Source organism: Chlamydomonas reinhardtii, chromosome 7 (assembly GCF_000002595.2).
Source record: "Chlamydomonas reinhardtii strain CC-503 cw92 mt+ chromosome 7, whole genome shotgun sequence".
In the NCBI taxonomy this organism is placed as follows: domain Eukaryota; kingdom Viridiplantae; phylum Chlorophyta; class Chlorophyceae; order Chlamydomonadales; family Chlamydomonadaceae; genus Chlamydomonas; species Chlamydomonas reinhardtii.
The window spans coordinates 3,574,923-3,591,361 of record NC_057010.1 but is presented as its reverse complement, the minus strand read 5'-3'; the positions used below and the strand labels follow the sequence as shown (position 1 = coordinate 3,591,361).

At 66.0% G+C, this 16,439-nt stretch overlaps 2 protein-coding genes across 4 annotated transcripts; one reads left to right on the top strand and one right to left on the bottom strand.

Annotated features, from left to right (window-relative positions):
- Window positions 1-8: 8 nt before the first annotated feature.
- Window positions 9-8,440, bottom strand: CHLRE_07g336650v5 (uncharacterized protein). 2 transcript variants are annotated; one of them, XM_043064276.1, is made up of 5 exons: window positions 7,349-8,440; window positions 7,099-7,213; window positions 1,686-6,905; window positions 848-1,465; window positions 9-641 (listed from the first exon to the last, which is right to left on the bottom strand). In XM_043064276.1, the coding sequence occupies exons 1-5, from the start codon at window positions 7,861-7,863 to the stop codon at window positions 186-188; spliced, it is 6,924 nt and encodes a 2,307-aa protein (XP_042922845.1). In that variant the 5' UTR covers window positions 7,864-8,440; the 3' UTR covers window positions 9-185. The 2 variants fall into 2 exon arrangements, with proteins under 2 accessions (XP_042922845.1, XP_042922844.1); XM_043064277.1 differs by having other exon boundaries at window positions 7,141-7,213.
- A 310-nt stretch (window positions 8,441-8,750) lies between these two features.
- CHLRE_07g336600v5 (uncharacterized protein) lies at window positions 8,751-15,486 on the top strand. 2 transcript variants are annotated; one of them, XM_043064274.1, is made up of 12 exons: window positions 8,751-10,157; window positions 10,518-10,620; window positions 10,954-11,034; window positions 11,192-11,295; window positions 11,385-11,542; window positions 11,826-12,025; window positions 12,184-12,361; window positions 12,642-13,391; window positions 13,626-13,710; window positions 13,822-13,876; window positions 13,954-14,067; window positions 14,213-15,486. In XM_043064274.1, the coding sequence occupies exons 1-12, from the start codon at window positions 9,421-9,423 to the stop codon at window positions 14,666-14,668; spliced, it is 3,021 nt and encodes a 1,006-aa protein (XP_042922843.1). In that variant the 5' UTR covers window positions 8,751-9,420; the 3' UTR covers window positions 14,669-15,486. The 2 variants fall into 2 exon arrangements, with proteins under 2 accessions (XP_042922843.1, XP_042922842.1); XM_043064275.1 differs by having other exon boundaries at window positions 9,001-10,157.
- The last annotated feature ends 953 nt before the right edge of the window (window positions 15,487-16,439 follow it).

Genomic DNA, 16,439 nt, shown 5'->3' with positions numbered 1-16,439 from the left:
CGATCGGCCCATGTACACTACGCGCAGCCGTGCGGGGGCTACGCATGCTAGTACTGATCAAATCAATTGCGCGTCGCCCAGTCATGACCGTTTGTGTTCACGTGCATATGAATTGCAGCGCTTAAACCGGAGAATGTTCACATGCCAGGTCACGTACCCACACGTTCCCCAGTACCAGCTCATGCTCAGATTGACTTGTTATCCTTTCGACCAGCCGCCACCGCAGCTCGCAGACCCCCCACGCTCAAACGCCGCCTTTTTGCATAACCCCCGTCGCCTTCCCCAGCCAAGCCACTGCCACCAGCACCAGCACCAGCGCCCCCACCGCTGCTCGCAGTCCCTCCGCCACCGGCACCTCCTGCCGCCGCCGCCACCACAGCCTCCCGTGCCGCGCGCCGGCGCCCTAGCACCGCACGCAGCGTGGGCAGGTGCACCAGTGGCGCAACGGTGGGGCGGCCGTGGGCGCATTGCGTCCACAGCGCTGTGGCACGCAGTGCCGCCAGCAGCCGGCCGCATTGCGGGTTGCTGAGCGGGTCGCCAAACATGACGGCGGTGCGGCAGGAGCGGCTGCGCAGCAGGCGCAGCACGGCAGGCGGCGCCAGACGCGAGCCACCCGTCTCGTGTAGCTGGCCTAGGTACACCTGCAGGCGCCAGCAGTGGTTGGGGCGGGTGATGTAAGGTAGGAAGAGACGCAAGGAGGAAGGGGTTTGGTCCACTCTACACCCGCATCCAGGCAAGAAGGACAGAGGGGGTATGATAGTGCTAGGAGGAAGCCTGCCGTGGACATGAGGCAGATGGTGGACTGGCTGTATGCGGTTCAGGGTGCAGGGGAAGACATGTCACTTACGCGCAGGTCCGCAGGTGTCAGCGCCATGCCGCACACGACTGGCACCGCGAGCAGCAGCTGGTGCGTCTCCTCCTGCGGTGCCAGCACCGCTGCCGGTGGCGGCACGAAGCTGCCGCCAATGCCCACGCTGCCTGTGCTGTCACCACCTGCTGCTGGACCCGCCGGAGCCACCGCCCGACCAGGCGCCAGCTGCCAGCCCCACTCCGCCAGCACCTGCAGGTGCTTCTCCGCCGTGGCCGCCTCCTGCACCGACAGCCGCACCGGCACCGCCGGCGACAGCTGCTGTGAGTACAGGAGTGCCGCATCCTCCGCAGGCGGCAGCGCAGCGCGGGACAGGCCCGCCGCCGCATACCTGCCGCCATGCAGACCTGCTGGGGCCGAGCCCGGCCAGAGCGCGTCCACTCGAGCGATGCGCTCTGCTGCGGAGGCGGCAGGGCCCTGCTGAGCGGCACCACTGCTGCCGAGGCGTGGCCGCCCTGTACTGCCGGCGCCCGATTCCCGGCCGAGTGTCAGAGCCTGCGTGAGCTGCTCCAGTCGCACGCGCTCGTGGGCGGCGTGCTGGTCGACAACCAGCAGGCTGCCGTCGGCGCCCACCGTGGGGATGAACTTGCCCTCGACCTACGTATGGCAACAAGGCGTACTCGCAAGCCTGAGACACCAGCGCCAGCAACCACTGTCGTCCCTTGCCACTCCGTTGTCGAAGCGTAGGCCACGCTCTCCTCGCTCTTTTGCATTGAATCCGGTTTAGTTATGGCTGGTATCTACCAGCCCCCGCCCTGCCATGTACAGGTAAGAGTAACCCACATCGGGGGACATCGCACAGCCCACGTGCCCGCACCTGTCGCAGCGCGCCGCCAGTAGCTCCCGTCGCCAGGCCGCTACGCGCCACCTCCGCCGGCACAAGCCTCTCGTGCGGCGCCTGCAGCCGCAACAGGTCCCGCTCCAGGTCCAGGATGGGCGCCTCAAGCCGCGCCTCCAGCGTCGGCGCCAGCGGCCACGGCGCTGGCACTGCTGTTGGTGGTGTGAGGCCATCGGGTGGTGCCCCGCCTGCGGTTGCGTGTGCAGCGCGACCCGCCACGTCGTTCGCGGCACCTGCGGCCGCAGCTGAAGGCTGTCTTGCGCTACCAGTGGACATCGCGGCGGCTGCGATGGTCGCCGCTGCCGCAAAAGGGGAGGAGACGCGCGCAGCGGCGAGTGACGGCAACGGCGTTGCAGTCTGCGGCGGGAGCATCGCGGCCGCAGCTGCTGCAGCCCGTGCGAAGGGCGACGAGCTGCTGAAGGCCTGCTGCAGCTGCACGTGCGGCGCTTTGCTGGCAGGTTGGGCGTGGGTTGGCGTCGGCGGAGTGCCAACTACACCACTAGGCGCAAGCGCGCTCGCCAGTAGCGCTGCTGCGGATGCTGCAGGCGGCGCGGGCGCATCGGGATCCACATCGAAGGCTACGGACGAGGCCGCTGCCGCAGAAGCTGCCACCGCTGCGTCATGCTCAGGCAGCAGCGCATAACCTGCGCCCGCGTCACCGCTAAGCCTACGGCCTGCAGGCCGCCGGCCGTGGTGGAGAGAGGCGGCGGACGCAAGTGGTCCGCCGCCGCCTGTGCTTGTAACATTGCCCCCGGCTGTCACAGCGGGCGCCCAGCGCTTCATGCGCAGGACCACAGGCGGAGCAGCACCGCTGCCGTCTTCGCCTCCGTCATCGGCATCAGCGGCGGCATCAGGTGCCGGCGGCGGCGGCAGACTCCACCGGACGCGCTTGGCTGGTCGCTCCCCCTCTTGAACCTGGGCCCCAACCACACCAGTCCCACCCAGCACCAGGGTTGGCGCAGCGGAGGGTGGCGCAGGCCGGGGCTTCTTAAGGATGCCGCGGGGAGCGGGCACTGGCGGCAGCCGCACGGCGCGCTGATTGGTGGCTGGTGGCGGCTGCGGCGGCAGTGACTCTTGCTGCGTGGGAATTGGATCGGTCGATACTCTGCCAACATCAGCTGCGCTGCTGCCATTCGGCCGGCTTCCAAGTGACACGTGCCGGCATCGTGCCATGCCCTCGCCGTTGGCTACGACCGCACGCGCTACGGCGTCCGTTAAGTCGCCACTGTCATCCTCCTGTTGCTGCGCGGCGACGCGCTTCAGCATAGGCGGGGGCGGGGGCACTGCTGGCAATGCTGTTGCCAGCAAAATGGTGTTGCCGCTGCACCCCGCTGGCTTCATCCCTGTCGCTAGTGGGGCGCTCTCCGCATTGGACAAGTCCGCCAATGGCAGGACTGGGCCGCCCACATCGCGACTGTGCTGCTTTTGCTGCTCTGGCTGCTCTTGCGCTGCCAACCTCTGCCTGGCCACCTGAGTCTGCACCGCAACCTCATCAGCCTTCTGCTGGTGAACTACTGGCGGCGCATGTGCGGCCTGGCGGCGGCCGGAGGAGGCCGAGCCGCGGAAAAAGGCGCAGAGCGGCCGCGGCGCACCTGGCTTCCATTCCGCGGCAGTGTGTGGTGCGGCCGCAGCCTGCCCAGCCGTGGTGGCCACAACGGCACCGGCTTGCCCTACGGCCGCCGGCATGGCTGCTGCAGTAGCGCCGCCGCTAACCGCCGGCGGGGTGCTGCTGGAGGCTGAGGCGCGTGTTGCTGACGCTGGGGCGCCAACAAGCTGCACAGGACCGGCATTCACTGCCTTGCTCTGTATCGCTGCTGCATCCGCGGCGCTGCGTCCATGATCCGCAGCTGCCAGTCCCCGTTGTGCGCCGGTGATACTTGAACGAGCCGCTGCCAGGCGGTCTGCCGGCTTGCCGTGCACCCATCGCGTGCGCTTCTTGGCATGCGGCGGTGCGCTGCTCACCAGCCGCCGTAAGGGGGAGCGTGCCGGGCGGGTGCTCGGCGTGGTGCATCCACCCGGGGCTAGTAGGCCGGCCAGCAGCTTCGGGCTCGCCGGGGCAGTGCCTGAGCTGCCAGCGGCTGCGACGGGACCTGGCGCCGCCGCCGGTGCTGACCCCTTGGCAGTGGCGGTGATAGCTGGTGACGGTGGAGCTGCGGGTGCGTCTGTGGTCTCCGCAGGCAATGCCTCGGGGGCTGGTGGTACTGGCGGCTGCTGTGGTGGCGGGGAGGGCTGTGGCGTGGTCGCACAGCCCGCGATGTTGCCAAAGCTGAGGAAACGAGCCAGCGGTGACAGTGAGTCTGGTTCTGCATGCTGCTCATCGTGCGCATTGCTCGACGGCGGGATTCCAGTGCCTGCGTCCTGTGGACTGCCCCCGAGCGTGTGCTGTGACTGCAACTGGATGCCCATCTGAGCGCCGGCTGTCGCAGCAGCTGTCGCATCGATGGGCCCTGCTGGCGTGTCCTGAAGAGGTGAAGGGGCTATGGGCACGCCGACGAGAACGGGCATCTGCCATTGTTGCCTGACATCCGTCTCCGCCGGCGGCTTTGCGGTGTCAGCCGTCGCATCGGCGCCTTTGGCTGGCATGCCACGCGAACGCGTACCCGCGCGGCGGAGGTCCGCAGCAGCGCGGCCCTTGCTGCTTGCTGCTGTAGACGCGAGCTCCGGCTGATCGCACAGGCTGCGCAGAAAGCCACCCATGCCGCCAGCAGCAGTCAGGTTTGGCCCAACATTGGGACGCATAACACGGGCGTCAGCGGCCGCTGCAGCATCTGCAACCGCCGCCGCTGCTGAAGCGACATGCCCCTCCCAGCTGCCGCTACCGCCAAGGTCGTCCTCATCAACGGGAAAGGCGGCGTCAAGGGTCTGCTGCATGCCCGAGGGTGTGAATCGGCTAGAGCCGGCGGCGTTGCTGCCCATGTGAATGCTTCCGCCGCGGGCAAGGCCCACTGTGCTCCTGCCGTCGGCGCCGCGGCGGGGCCAGCCCGGCGCCTCCACCAAATCCTCGCCAATCGGCCTACTCACAGCAGCCGTGCTGTGTATTCGAGTTCCTGCGTTGCCTGCCGCACACCCGTCGAAGCTTTCTTCATCCACTGCATCCATCTCCGGCCGTGAAGCCAGGCCCTCTTCCCAGTCAGGATCGTGCTGGGCGGGACCACCCTCCCACCGGCTAGCTTTGCCGTATCCGCAAGTAAAGCGCGCTGCAGCTGCAGCTGCTGCTGCTGCTGCTGCTGCTGCTTGGCGTGGTGCATGACGCGCTTCTGCAACCCAGCTGCGGGCTGGCGGCTCGCCATCTTCCGAGCCCTCCAGCGCATCATAGCTCCACGCAAGCGGCGATACGTACGCACGGCATGATGGGCTGCTACCGCCGCTCGCGCCAGGGCCGCTGCCATCAGCCCAGCGGCCAGCGGCGTGCGCCATGCCGTCCTCCGTCAGCCATGGGCAATCGCCATCGCTTCCAGTGCTACCGGTGCCGCAGTCGTCGGCAACCGGAGCGCCGAACGCATCATAGTTGCTGCCAGGCGTGCACAGAGATCTGGGTCGGGCAGCGCTGTCCACGTGCACGGCCCCATCGCGGTAGTCAATTGGAGACATGCCGCCGACAAAGTCTGCCGGCAGCGAGCCGCCGCTCCCGCTGTTAAGAAACGCCGCACCGGTCCGCTGGCGCTCGCGCATGGCCGCCATGCCATCATCGCATCTGGCGCCAGAGAGCTCCCATGGCATACCGGGGCTGAAGTCCGGCAAGGGGCTGGAGTCAGGCGGGTTCACCTGCTGCTGGTGTTCCACCCGCATCTCGGTGCTAGCATCTCCAGGGCTGACTTCCACTGGGCTGCCTCCGGAAGTGTCGCCCAGGTCGAATCGAACACCACCGCGAAGGCCAGCGGTTGCAAGGAGGCCCGCCGGAGGCGGTGTCCGGTCTAAGGCGTCGCCTGCGGCTGCGGCCGCCGCTGCAGGGCCCAGGACGTCCTCTTCGCCGCCAAAGATTCTCGTGCCGGCAGGCTCCGAAAGGCTGTGTGGCGGCTGTGCAGTGAGCCCCGGGGCTGCTGCCGGCGCGTCATCCACCGGGCGTGGCCCACGTGTCTCCGCCGCCAGTGCGCCCATTGCCGCGACACTGAGGCTCTTGGACTGCATGCCCACAGCCGCAGCCCGGCCCGTAGACTGCAAGCGCAGCAGCCCACGCAGCGGTCCGTCTGCGGCGGCGGCGGCGGCGGCGGCGCCCAGCTGCTTCAAGCCTCCGTTCGCCGCCCCTGCTGCTGCGTCACTGCGAATGGCTCCCTCAGATGCCCGGAGGGATGCAAGCGCTCCGCTCAGCGTCGGGGACGTCTCCTCCTCCAGCAGCTCGCCGGCGGCGTTGCCAGCCGACGCCCCAAGTGCTGCACCACCCGGCGTTGCATGCTGCTTGTCACAGCCCGAGCGCTGTAGCTTACCGTCCCTCGCGGTCCCTGCTGGCACGGCGCTGCCGCCGCCTGCTGCGATGGCGGCGGCGGCGGCAGCGGCCTCGCCACCACCTCCGCGCTCCGCCTCCCTCCCCGGTGCCACCTGTCCCACCTCGCCCTCACCGCTGCCGCAGCCGGCGGCGCTGCCGCTGCCGCAGCCGTCGCTGCCGCCCCACGCCTGGTTAGCCAGCTGTCGCATCAGGCCGCTGACCAGGTGCAGATGCCGGAACACCAGGTCGCTCTTGTCCGGCTCCGACGTCACGTCGTAGTGCGAGGCGGGGCACTCAATGCACACCAGGAAGGCGGGGAAGGCGCGCACGCTGCTGGTCCGGATGGGGCCGCCGGCGCCAGCACCGCCAGCGCTGCTGCCGCCAGCAGCACCACCGGCGCCCAGCAGGTGGTGGCCGGCCTTGAGGTGCGCGCGCAAAAAGTGGGCGTTGAGCAGCGCGGCCAGTTGCGGGTGCCGCACGTGGCGGCGGTTGACGTACACATACTGGTGCTGGGGGTGCGGGTAGGCGGCTGCAGGGCTGCCCAGCAGCGCACGGACGGTGTAGCTGCTGCCGCTGCTGGTGCTGCCAGTGCTACCACCGCCGCCGCCGGCTGATGCAGTCGCCGCAGGTGTACGGACTGTGCCGTTTACTACTGCCACTGGAGCGGCACTGCTGCTGCCAGAGGAGGGCACAGGAGCTGAGGCACTCATCCAGGGCAGCGCGGCCGCCGGCTGTTCGGGACACAGCTGCATGAAGAGTTCCCGCATGTCCCGGCCCTGCGTGGCATCCATTGCCCAGGATAACAGAGTGTCAGTTGCTCTCGTCTTGGAGACACCCTCACCCTGTCCCATCGCACCCTTCCTGAACAGACTGCGGCACGAGCTACTGTCCTACGTACTACGGTACGGCTGCTGGGCTAGCTTTGCATCTAGTCCTGACTTGCCAGTCGCCATCCGTTCATCCACTCGCCTTTGGCAGGTGCAGCAGCACTTGGCCTGCAGGCTCACGTACCAGCGTCACAGCAGTGGCCGCGAACGGCAGCGCCGTGCGGAGCACGGCCTGGATGGTCTCCGCCTCAGTTTCCCTGTGCACGGTACGTGCGCGCGGTGGGGGTTCAATGGCGCTGTGCGTGCCCGGAGGCATGCATGGCAACTCAGGATAGCCTAAAAACTCCGACCCAGCTTAGTATTCAAAGTATTCGTTGTAAATATCAGATTACCGGGGCTGTGCAGCTAGTTGGCGCTGCCTGACAGGCTGGTTGTACAGCAGTCGCTTGACCACCACCACGGTGCCGCAGTGCGTCAGCGCCACGGCGCTGGGGCCACTGCGCGTCTCCGCCCCACCGTTGCGCAGCACCTTGCTCAGAGTCTCAAAGCGGCCCCGCGCACGTGTCGTGACGGCCAGCTCAGCAGCGATGCTGGCCAGGCCGCTAGTTGCTTCGCCTCGGAAGCCCAACGTGAGGATGCCGGCCGCATAGTCAGTAAGGCTCCGGAGCTTGGACGTGTAATACCGCGTCCCCACCAGCTCCAGGTCCTCGCTGCATATGCCACAGCCGTCGTCCTCCACTGTGAAGGACAGCGTCGCCGCGTTGAGCTTGATGAGCACCGTCCGTGCCTCGGCATCCAGCGAGTTGCAGAGAAGCTCCACCACCGCTTGCGGCACCGTATTAAGAGTGACCCCCGTTCGAATCTTATCGACTAGCGGCTTGGGGAGAGGCCTCAGGTTTGGCGGCATCGTTCTAGAATCTGGCCAGTTTCCGACAGCCCGTGCGGTCTAGCATTGATTGCACCCTGATATGTCACGCTAGAAACGTTCGCTATGAGCCAGGAAGACTTGCATCGAGCTCAAGACGCGCGTGATGCAAGTTAGATCCGAGCTGTCCGCTTTATGTTAAAGTGCCCTATTGCGAACTGAGGCATGTAAACTATGAGTTTGATGCAAATGGAGCTACCCTAGCTATTTGCCTTGATGATAGAACGTGTGAAAGGCTGAGGGAACGCGATCGCGAGCTGAAGACGCGCGGAGCCAGAGGCACCCTTGGCGGAGCGGGCGGAGCTGCACCGTGGGGACCTTCGCTCGCCTCCCCAACACCGCACCTACAGCCTTGGGACGAGGATGGTCGGCCCCGACTGTTCTAGTGTCATTTTAACATGTACGCGCCCGGGCATGCAGGCAGCGGCTGAGGGCAACTGCTTGCGGGTGGGCCAGTGTGGGCCTTACGGCCCGGTCAGCTGCCCAGTCAGCGCTGGTCAGCGGCGTCTTATGAAGTGCAGGGCCGGCTCTAGCTACTGACTTCTTACACGGACAGCTTAATCTGGCATCCGGTATTCCGATGTCAATTCGACTTATATTCAGTTCGCGGCAGCACCTGTCTCGCTGTCCAACGGATGGGCCAAGGCCAGACGGCTGCTACAGGCGACCTGCCCTCGTAGGCCCTCCGCTGCCACTCAGCGGGCGGCACCGCAATCAATCACATTGATACCCCAGGTTTGTATGTGACAGAATCTGCCGTGTGCAGCAGTGGGCAGCTTCTTGGATGAAATGGACACGTTTCGATGCTTTGCTGCATCACATCCCTGACACCTAGTTGTTCAGCTTATGCTCATAAGGGAGCCCCCTTACTCCTTGCAAGCAAACGTGTGATCGCTATGCAAAAACAGATGACATTTCGTGGAGGGAATATCGCAGGGCCCTGGGGAAACTGTATGAAGAAGAAACCGTGCGGACCCGGACCAGCTGGCACCCTCTGGCACGCACCCTCGGCACGCACACGGACACACACCCGGAGGTCACGCGCCGCGTGCAATAGCAGCGCTGGCTCAACGCCTTGTACGCGACAGTTGAAGGACCTGCGTGCTTAAGCCTTAAGGCCCTAATCCTTGGTGTCGCGCGCTGGCAGCATCGCGATTAACCGCAGCGGCCAAGTGTGGCGCTGTTCCATCAAATGTGATTTAGGTAGCAAATGTGTACATGTCTGTAGAATTGACAGTCTAGGTAGTACTGTGGGCAGCTAGTCGGGCTGTTGCCTCAAGCTGCAGGTGGCATTCGCGTTTTGTGGCGGAGTGCATATTTCTCGTAAGCTCGCACCTTAGGTTAGCTTGCTGAAACACCTCATATAGAGAGCTTGCTTTACACGCATGATCCGGGAACACATTTGCTGAAAGACTCGCATTCCGAGCCCCGGAAGGGGCCGGTGGGCTAGCTCGTATGTATTCAAAGTTTGGCCCCAAGGGGCGAGCGGGATGGCAGCGGCTCGTGAGCACGCGAGCAGCGCGCCTGCTGCTCATCAGCATGGGCAGCCTGGCGCTGCTTACCTACGTCTGGGTCGTCTTCGTGCTGCACCCCGCGCGCGTTGCGGACGCGGCAGTAACACAAGGCGGGGCTGACAGCGGTGGTGCCCGCATCGGCCGACTGCGGCTCAACACCGGGGGGGCGACCGGGCACGACCTCAGCGTGAGCGGGCAGGCGGCCAGCCAGTCCAGCCGCAGTCTAGGCGCCACCGGCGCGCAGGCCTCTAGCAGCGGCAGCAGCAGCAGTGGTGCTAGCAGTGGCAGTAGCTCTGGCGCTGCAACGGGGGGGCTGGGCCACCTGAACGTCGGTTACGGCCGGGGCCTGGGCGCGGGGCTACAGCACCGAGGCGTCGGCAGCGCCGGGGGCGGGGTCGGCAGCAGCGCCTCTTCCGGCGCCGTGCTCACCACCTCCAACCAGCACTTGCTCTTCCAGACGCCCAGCCACCCGACCAAGCCGCAGAAGACCGCAGCGGCCAAGGCGTCGTCGCCGCCGCCGCCTCCACCCGACGAGGACGACGTGCCTGAGGGCCCGCACCCCATGCGGCATTACCCCTACCAGGATGCCAAGTACCGCATCTGGAGCCTGCCGAAGGAGGACGTGAGCCCGCGCTGCAGGGCGTCGGGCATCTGCGACGGCAAGTACGATTGCGGCGCGGACGGGATGGGTTGCATCACGGACGCGCTCAAGCGCAAGATGAAGGTCCGCGATGCCGCGGCCTGGACCTGGAAGGGCTACAGGTGCGTGTGCGGAACAAATGGCTGTGGGCTGGGTGGCGTCAAGGCCAGCTTTGCCGGGGTGCTAGGCAGGTGCTGGCAGTATATTCGGGCACGCGGGATCACGCGCTGGTACGGCTGCGGATGTGGGGCTACAACTCAGGGGCAGGAGGGCATGGGGGCAGGGCCACGGGAGCCGGTGCCACCACAGCAGTTGAAAGCCTTGCAACCCACAAGCGGCCTGGAGGCGGGCTCCGGTTGCGGCGCAGCGCCTGCCCGCTCACAGCGCCCACCTGCAAGAGCCCCCACCACAGCAGCCGCACGCCTGTCGGCACACCGCCCACATACCTCCCACGCGCCCCGCCGTGGCTGCTGCTCCCGCAGGCAGTACGCGTGGGGCCATGACGAGCTGAACGCGGGCAGCCGCAACAGTCGCGAGTGGTTCAACATGGGCCTCACCATTGTGGACAGCCTGGACACGCTGCAGGTGGGGGCCGAGCTAGAGCTAGGCTCTCACAGGTCGGGATGGTGCTGGTGTTGGTGAGGGGTGGGCCGGGGCGGAGTTCCAGGCGTGACTAGTTAGGCGATGGCGAGGATGAACGGGCGCGGGGTGGGGTCGGGAAGGACGGGGCGGGTAGTGGTGATTGGACGCATGCCGTGGCCATTGTTACCTCAGTGGTAGGGGGGCGCTGTGAGTATGCCAGGGGGTCCACGAGCAGGTGGGAGATAGTCTGGCCAGAACGCCCGCATGGACAGGTACTGTATCTCCACATGGCGCCAAATCAAAGCTTGCCTCTCCACCACCCATTCTCCCTTTTAGATCCTGGGTCTGCTGGAGGAGTACGCGGAGGCACGCTACTGGGTGGTCAACCACCTGGACCTCAACCAGGGCGACGTGTCGGTGAGCGGTGCCCGGCCGTGCTCTTGCGGGAACAGAACAGGAGGCCACGTGGAGCTGACGGGGCTGGGGCGCAGGGAAGCAGAGCGGGGGGCTGGGCGGATACTTGACACGCGGGGGAGGCGGCTGAGTCCCGGCAACCAACCCAATCCGTTGACAGGTGTTTGAGACCACCATCCGCATTCTGGGCGGCCTGGCGGCGGCCTTCTACCACAGCGGCGGCGACGAGGCCTTCCTCATGAAGGCCGTGGAGTTTGCAGACAGGTGGGCAAGACTGCACCCCTTCTCGCCCAAGCACCGAGCGACCCCTCCCATCTATATTTTCCACACCCCTCCTCCCGCCTCCCCCACAGGCTGATGCCGGCCTTCAACACCAGTAGCGGCCTGCCTCAGCCGCACTTCAGCGTGCACGACAAGAATGTCGCCACCTACCGCGGCTCGGCCGGCAGCAGCTGCCTGGCGGAGATCGGCACGCTGTCCATGGAGTTCACTGCCGTCAGCAGGCTGTCGGGTGCGTGCGCTGGGGTGGTATGCTGGTGTGGTGTGGGACTGCGGGGGCCGGCCGGGGTGGCTTGAGCTAAGGTTTTGGTCCCGACCCCAAAGCCCCAGCGCCCGCGCAGCACTGCTTCTCCTGGTGTGCGAAACCTGCCTGTTCTCCTGGTTTCCGCCTGCCTGTGACGGCCTCACCCTCCTCCTCCTCGTCCTCCTCCTCCTCCTCAAGTCCTCATCCTTTCCCTTCTGGTGTCTACCACCCGAAACCGCTCCCTCCGCTCTCCATGAACGTAACCCCCCAGGCCGGCCCGAGTTCCGCGACACGGCCATGAAGACGTGGCCCATCATCAAGTCCATGCCCTCCATGGACGGCCTGTATTGCACCATGCTCAACGCCGACCTGCTGTCCTGCAACGGCAACCACTACACCTTCGGCGCCTCCGCCGACTCCACCTACGAGTACATGCTCAAGCAATGGGTGCTCACCAACGGCACAGACGAGGTGGGTAGGCGGGAGGCACGGCCGTATGGTTGATACTCGCAATGTACCGCTGGCTTCATCCAGCACAGCGTCGCCAGTATCGGGCGCTGTTGTTTGTCGAAGCCGCAACACACGCAACCCTTCCCCTCCATTCCATTCCACCTCGCGGCTTCCTGCAGATGTGTCTGGACATGTACAAGAAGGCCATAGGCGGCATGCGGCGCCACATGCTGACGGAGCTGTGGATGGGGCCGGACATTGGCGAGGTGTGGATCGCGGCGGAGAACGACGCCGGCGCCTCGCGCAACCTGGTGCTGGAGCACCTCACCTGCTTCCTGCCCGGGACCATGGCGCTGGGTGGGTGGCGGTGCGCGCGTTCGGTGCTGATGCGTCGGGTCTGCCGCGGCCCGTGTTGAGGGGCGTTGCGTTAGTGCGGCAATGCGCGCAGGCGTTGGTGATGGCTGGGCGGCGAGGGAAGTTGGAGAGCGGTCAGGTGGCCGCCGCGGTCCGTGTGTAGGTGTGTTATGTGCGCTGTTGGTAGCAGGCGTCCCAAGCCACGCACCCGAAGCAACTATGCGCCGACCACCAATACCAACGACAGCAACCAAGCACTGCTCGTTGTGTCGCGCTGCCACAGGCCACATGTACGGCGTGAACACGGGCGGCGCGGGCGAGGACGACGACCTAATGGTGGCCATCAAGCTCATGAAGGCCTGCTACGAGCTGTACCACCAGACCCCCAGCGGCGTGGCCTGGGACTCGGTCCACTTGGTGCCCCGCTACTCGCCGCCGCCCTCGCCCAACCCGCCGCCGCCGCGGCCGCCCTCGCCGCCGCCCGCGTCCTCGCCCCCGCCGCCGCCGCCGCGCCCGTCCGTCGACGAAGTCGGCGGCGCCGGCGTTGGAGCCGGCGCGGGTGCCACCTACCGCGCTGGCAGCGGCGTCACGCGGACGCAGCGGCGGCTGTTGGAGGCTACTGCGCAGGAGGGGCAGGCGCGCAAGGGCGATGCCTACTGGGATCGCGACGGCGACGATGGCGATGACGAGGATGAGCCCGTGGAGGTCACCTCTACGCGCGAGGCCGGCGTCATTGACAGCGACGACGGGGACGACGGCGCGGACGGCGTGGATGGCCTCGGCTACGTGGTCCTGGACGCCGAGGTGCGGAAGCAGCAGCAGCAGCAGCAGCAGCAGCAGCAGCAGCAGCAGCAGCAGAAGCCGCACGCAGAGGAGCGGAGGCACCTCATGGCCGAGGCGTCCGGCGGTGCTGGGGATGGTGCGAAGCCGCCAGGCTGGGGCAAGGTCAAGTACGAGTTCGCGCCGCGCTCTCGTGAGAACTTCCTGCGGCCCGAGGTGGCTGAGTCGCTCTTCTACCTGTGGCGTGCTACCGGTGAGGGCGCGACGGCAGGGCAAGGGGGGGGGGGGGCTGGGGTTTAGGCATGCAGCGACGCGGGGGGCAAGGGAGAGACGTCCATTCCAGACCCTAAAGCAAGCCGATCGGGTGAACCCAAACCCGCCAGCCCTGTCCTGGGGGGGGGGGCAAAGGCGTGCAGGGGCCCAGGGTTAAACCTGTCCCCATGATGAAATCTTAGTCCTTGACTCCGTACCTCACGACTGCGCGCAGGGGACCCCATTTACCGCGAGGGGGGATGGAACATGTTCCCTGCGTATGAACGCTGGTGCCGTGTGGACTCTGGCGGCTACCAGGGGCGTTCGTGGGGGAAGTGTATTCCTGTATGTGTATGCCAAAAAGGATTCCCCTTTGGCGGGCTCCGGCCCCCGACCCAAATCAATGCAACCCGCTCCATGCGCACATGTAGTGCCGCCATCACCACCACCACCACCGCCACCACCACCACCACCACTACCACCACCGCACACCACCGCCACCACCATCACCACCACCATCCACCACCACCACAAACCACCACCACCGCCACCACCACCACCAGGTGATCAACAACGTGGAGTCAGTGCCGCCCGGCCCCGGCAACAAGATGGAGTCGTTTTGGATAGCGGAGACGCTCAAGTACTTCTACCTGCTCTTCAGTGACGACCCCAACGAGGTGGGTGCGTGCTCGCGGTGCAGGCCCGGGCAGGAGGCGAACACGGGGTCCAGCGGGGTGCAGAAGCGCTGCATGCGACTCCCATCCCTCCGCTGACCAGTTGCCCCGCCCTGATCGCTACACACCGCGTGCCCCGGTGGGACAGATCCCGCTGGATGAGTTCGTGTTTAACACGGAGGCGCACCCGCTGGCCATCTGGGGCTCGGCTACCGACCGGAAGCTGCGCAAGATCCTGGAGCGGTACCACGGCGCGCCGCCGCCGCCCTCACCGCCGCCGCCTTCCCCGCCGCCGCCGCCACCGGTTACGCCTGTGGCAGGCGATGCGACCGGCGGCGCCGGCGGCGCGGCGTTGGGCTCGGGCCAGCAGCAGGCGCTGGACCACGTGACGCAGGTGGTGCACCGGGCGCGACAGCTGCTGGCGCAGCAGGAGGCGGCAGAGCGGGCGCAGCAGCTGCGGAGCGGCGGTGCCGGCGCTGATGTGGCGGCGGAGTCGCTCATGGATGCGCTGACGGCGGCGCGCCGGCGTGCGGCGGGGCACCGGCTGAGCAGCGCCACGCTGGCCGGCGGCGGGGATGCGTCCTCGGAGCGCCGGCGGAGATGAGATGCACGGCGGATCGTGCCTGTGGTGTAGGGCTAGAATGTTTTGTTTGTGTAGACAGGTGACCGGTGCTACTAGGCTTCGTCGAGGCGTGCGGTAGGAACGAGGCCGGGTGTGTGAGCCGCGCGGTGCCGAAACGTATAACTGGCGTCGTCATAGAAATTGGAATTGTCTCTAAGCTAACGATGGACTTGATGATGCATTGGCCGCTGATCAATGCATTGTTGGAGCTGCGTGCGCGCAGACCTTATTCAGCGGCTGCGAAGCTGTATGCGTATGTGGAGGCGTTTCGTGGAGATAAATGTTAAGCGGGCGCGTGTCCAGAGATGAGGATGTAGGTGAGCAGGTGCACAAGAGCATGTGCGTGGCAGACAGCCAGAGCACAACAATGTCGGATTGCAATGGATCAGGGCTGATGAGGGCATACTGACTAGGCCAAGTAACTTGATGCCCGGCAGTATGTTACAGCAACACACGCATGCCGCACGCCCTGGAGTGACGCCTGAAGCCCTGGCGTAGAGGCCTGGACCGGGATGGAGTTAGTGGCCTACCTGGCCCTACTGTCCAGAGCCTCGTGTGTGGCTGGTTCATGAATTGCCACTGAAGCTCGCGTAAGCTGTCTGCGCCTCTGAGCTCCCCAGGGCATGAGCACCCATCAGCCACTTACACAGCTGCGAAGAGCCTAGAAGAGCCTTGAGCATTGTGCGTGACACCTTGCCCATACGGCCGACCCGACCGCCACCATGATGTCGAAGCGCCGCCGGTTGAGGTCAGGGAGGCCTTGAGGGCCGTCGCGGAGCCTGTGAAGTAGGTCTGAATTGGTACGGTGCCACTGCGTCAGCAGCAAAGCACGTTGTTTTGCTGCACGCCGTTGCATTACGCTAGTGCTCGTCTACACAGCTCATCCGTGGACGCCGGTCGACTGCCTGCAGGTGCGCATCGGCTATGCTATCCGCGCGGTGTGGCGTCGCATTGAGTCTGTGTGGTGCTATCGCCTTGGCCGGGCGCCCGGAGCGTGAGGAATGCGCGTCAGCAAAACATCGACACAACCTGCCAGCTACCGTCGGTACAGTAACAGCGCGCGAACGACGCACCAATGCCTTGTCCCTTCTTGCTACGCATTTATGTGGGCACGGGTGGGAGCCACACACATCGGGACTACGCTTTCCTGCCCCTTGCCATGTTCCATCACGAGCAGCAAAGCACAGCACACGCGTGTAGGAACGAAGTAAGCAGCGCCAGCATTTCTTAGCCTTCCCTTGGAGTCATCACAGCCAGCACGGCGACGACGCGCTCCATGCTTGCGCCAACGCCTCAACCAGCGCATGCCTTGCAACCGCAGTGCGTTCTATGCGTTCCTCATGCACCAACACTTTCGGAACGACGCCCTATAAAGGCCGCCCCTGCTTGCCGCGGTGTTGCGCCTGCTACGTCTACGTCCTCCCTGCCCGCTCTCAATCTTACAGCTGCGCCTGGCGCCTGCGCGTCACTTCTTCTTGCGGTAGTACTCCCGGTAGCTAGTACGTTGCACCGCTGGCACAGGCCCCGGCAGAAGGTCTGCGTGGCGGGGCACTTGGCGCAGCTACCACCCTGGCACAGAGCGTGGTCAGCGACCACGGTCGGTCGCTTGTTTCACCCCGCCGCTGTGCAGCACATGGTGCAGCACACGGTGCGTTTTGCGTGACCACCACGCCGCCGGCGGTCGGGGTTCAAAGGCAGGACTACGGGCGGGGGCCAGAGATGCCATACAAGGTGGGCGCCGTGCGGTTCAACG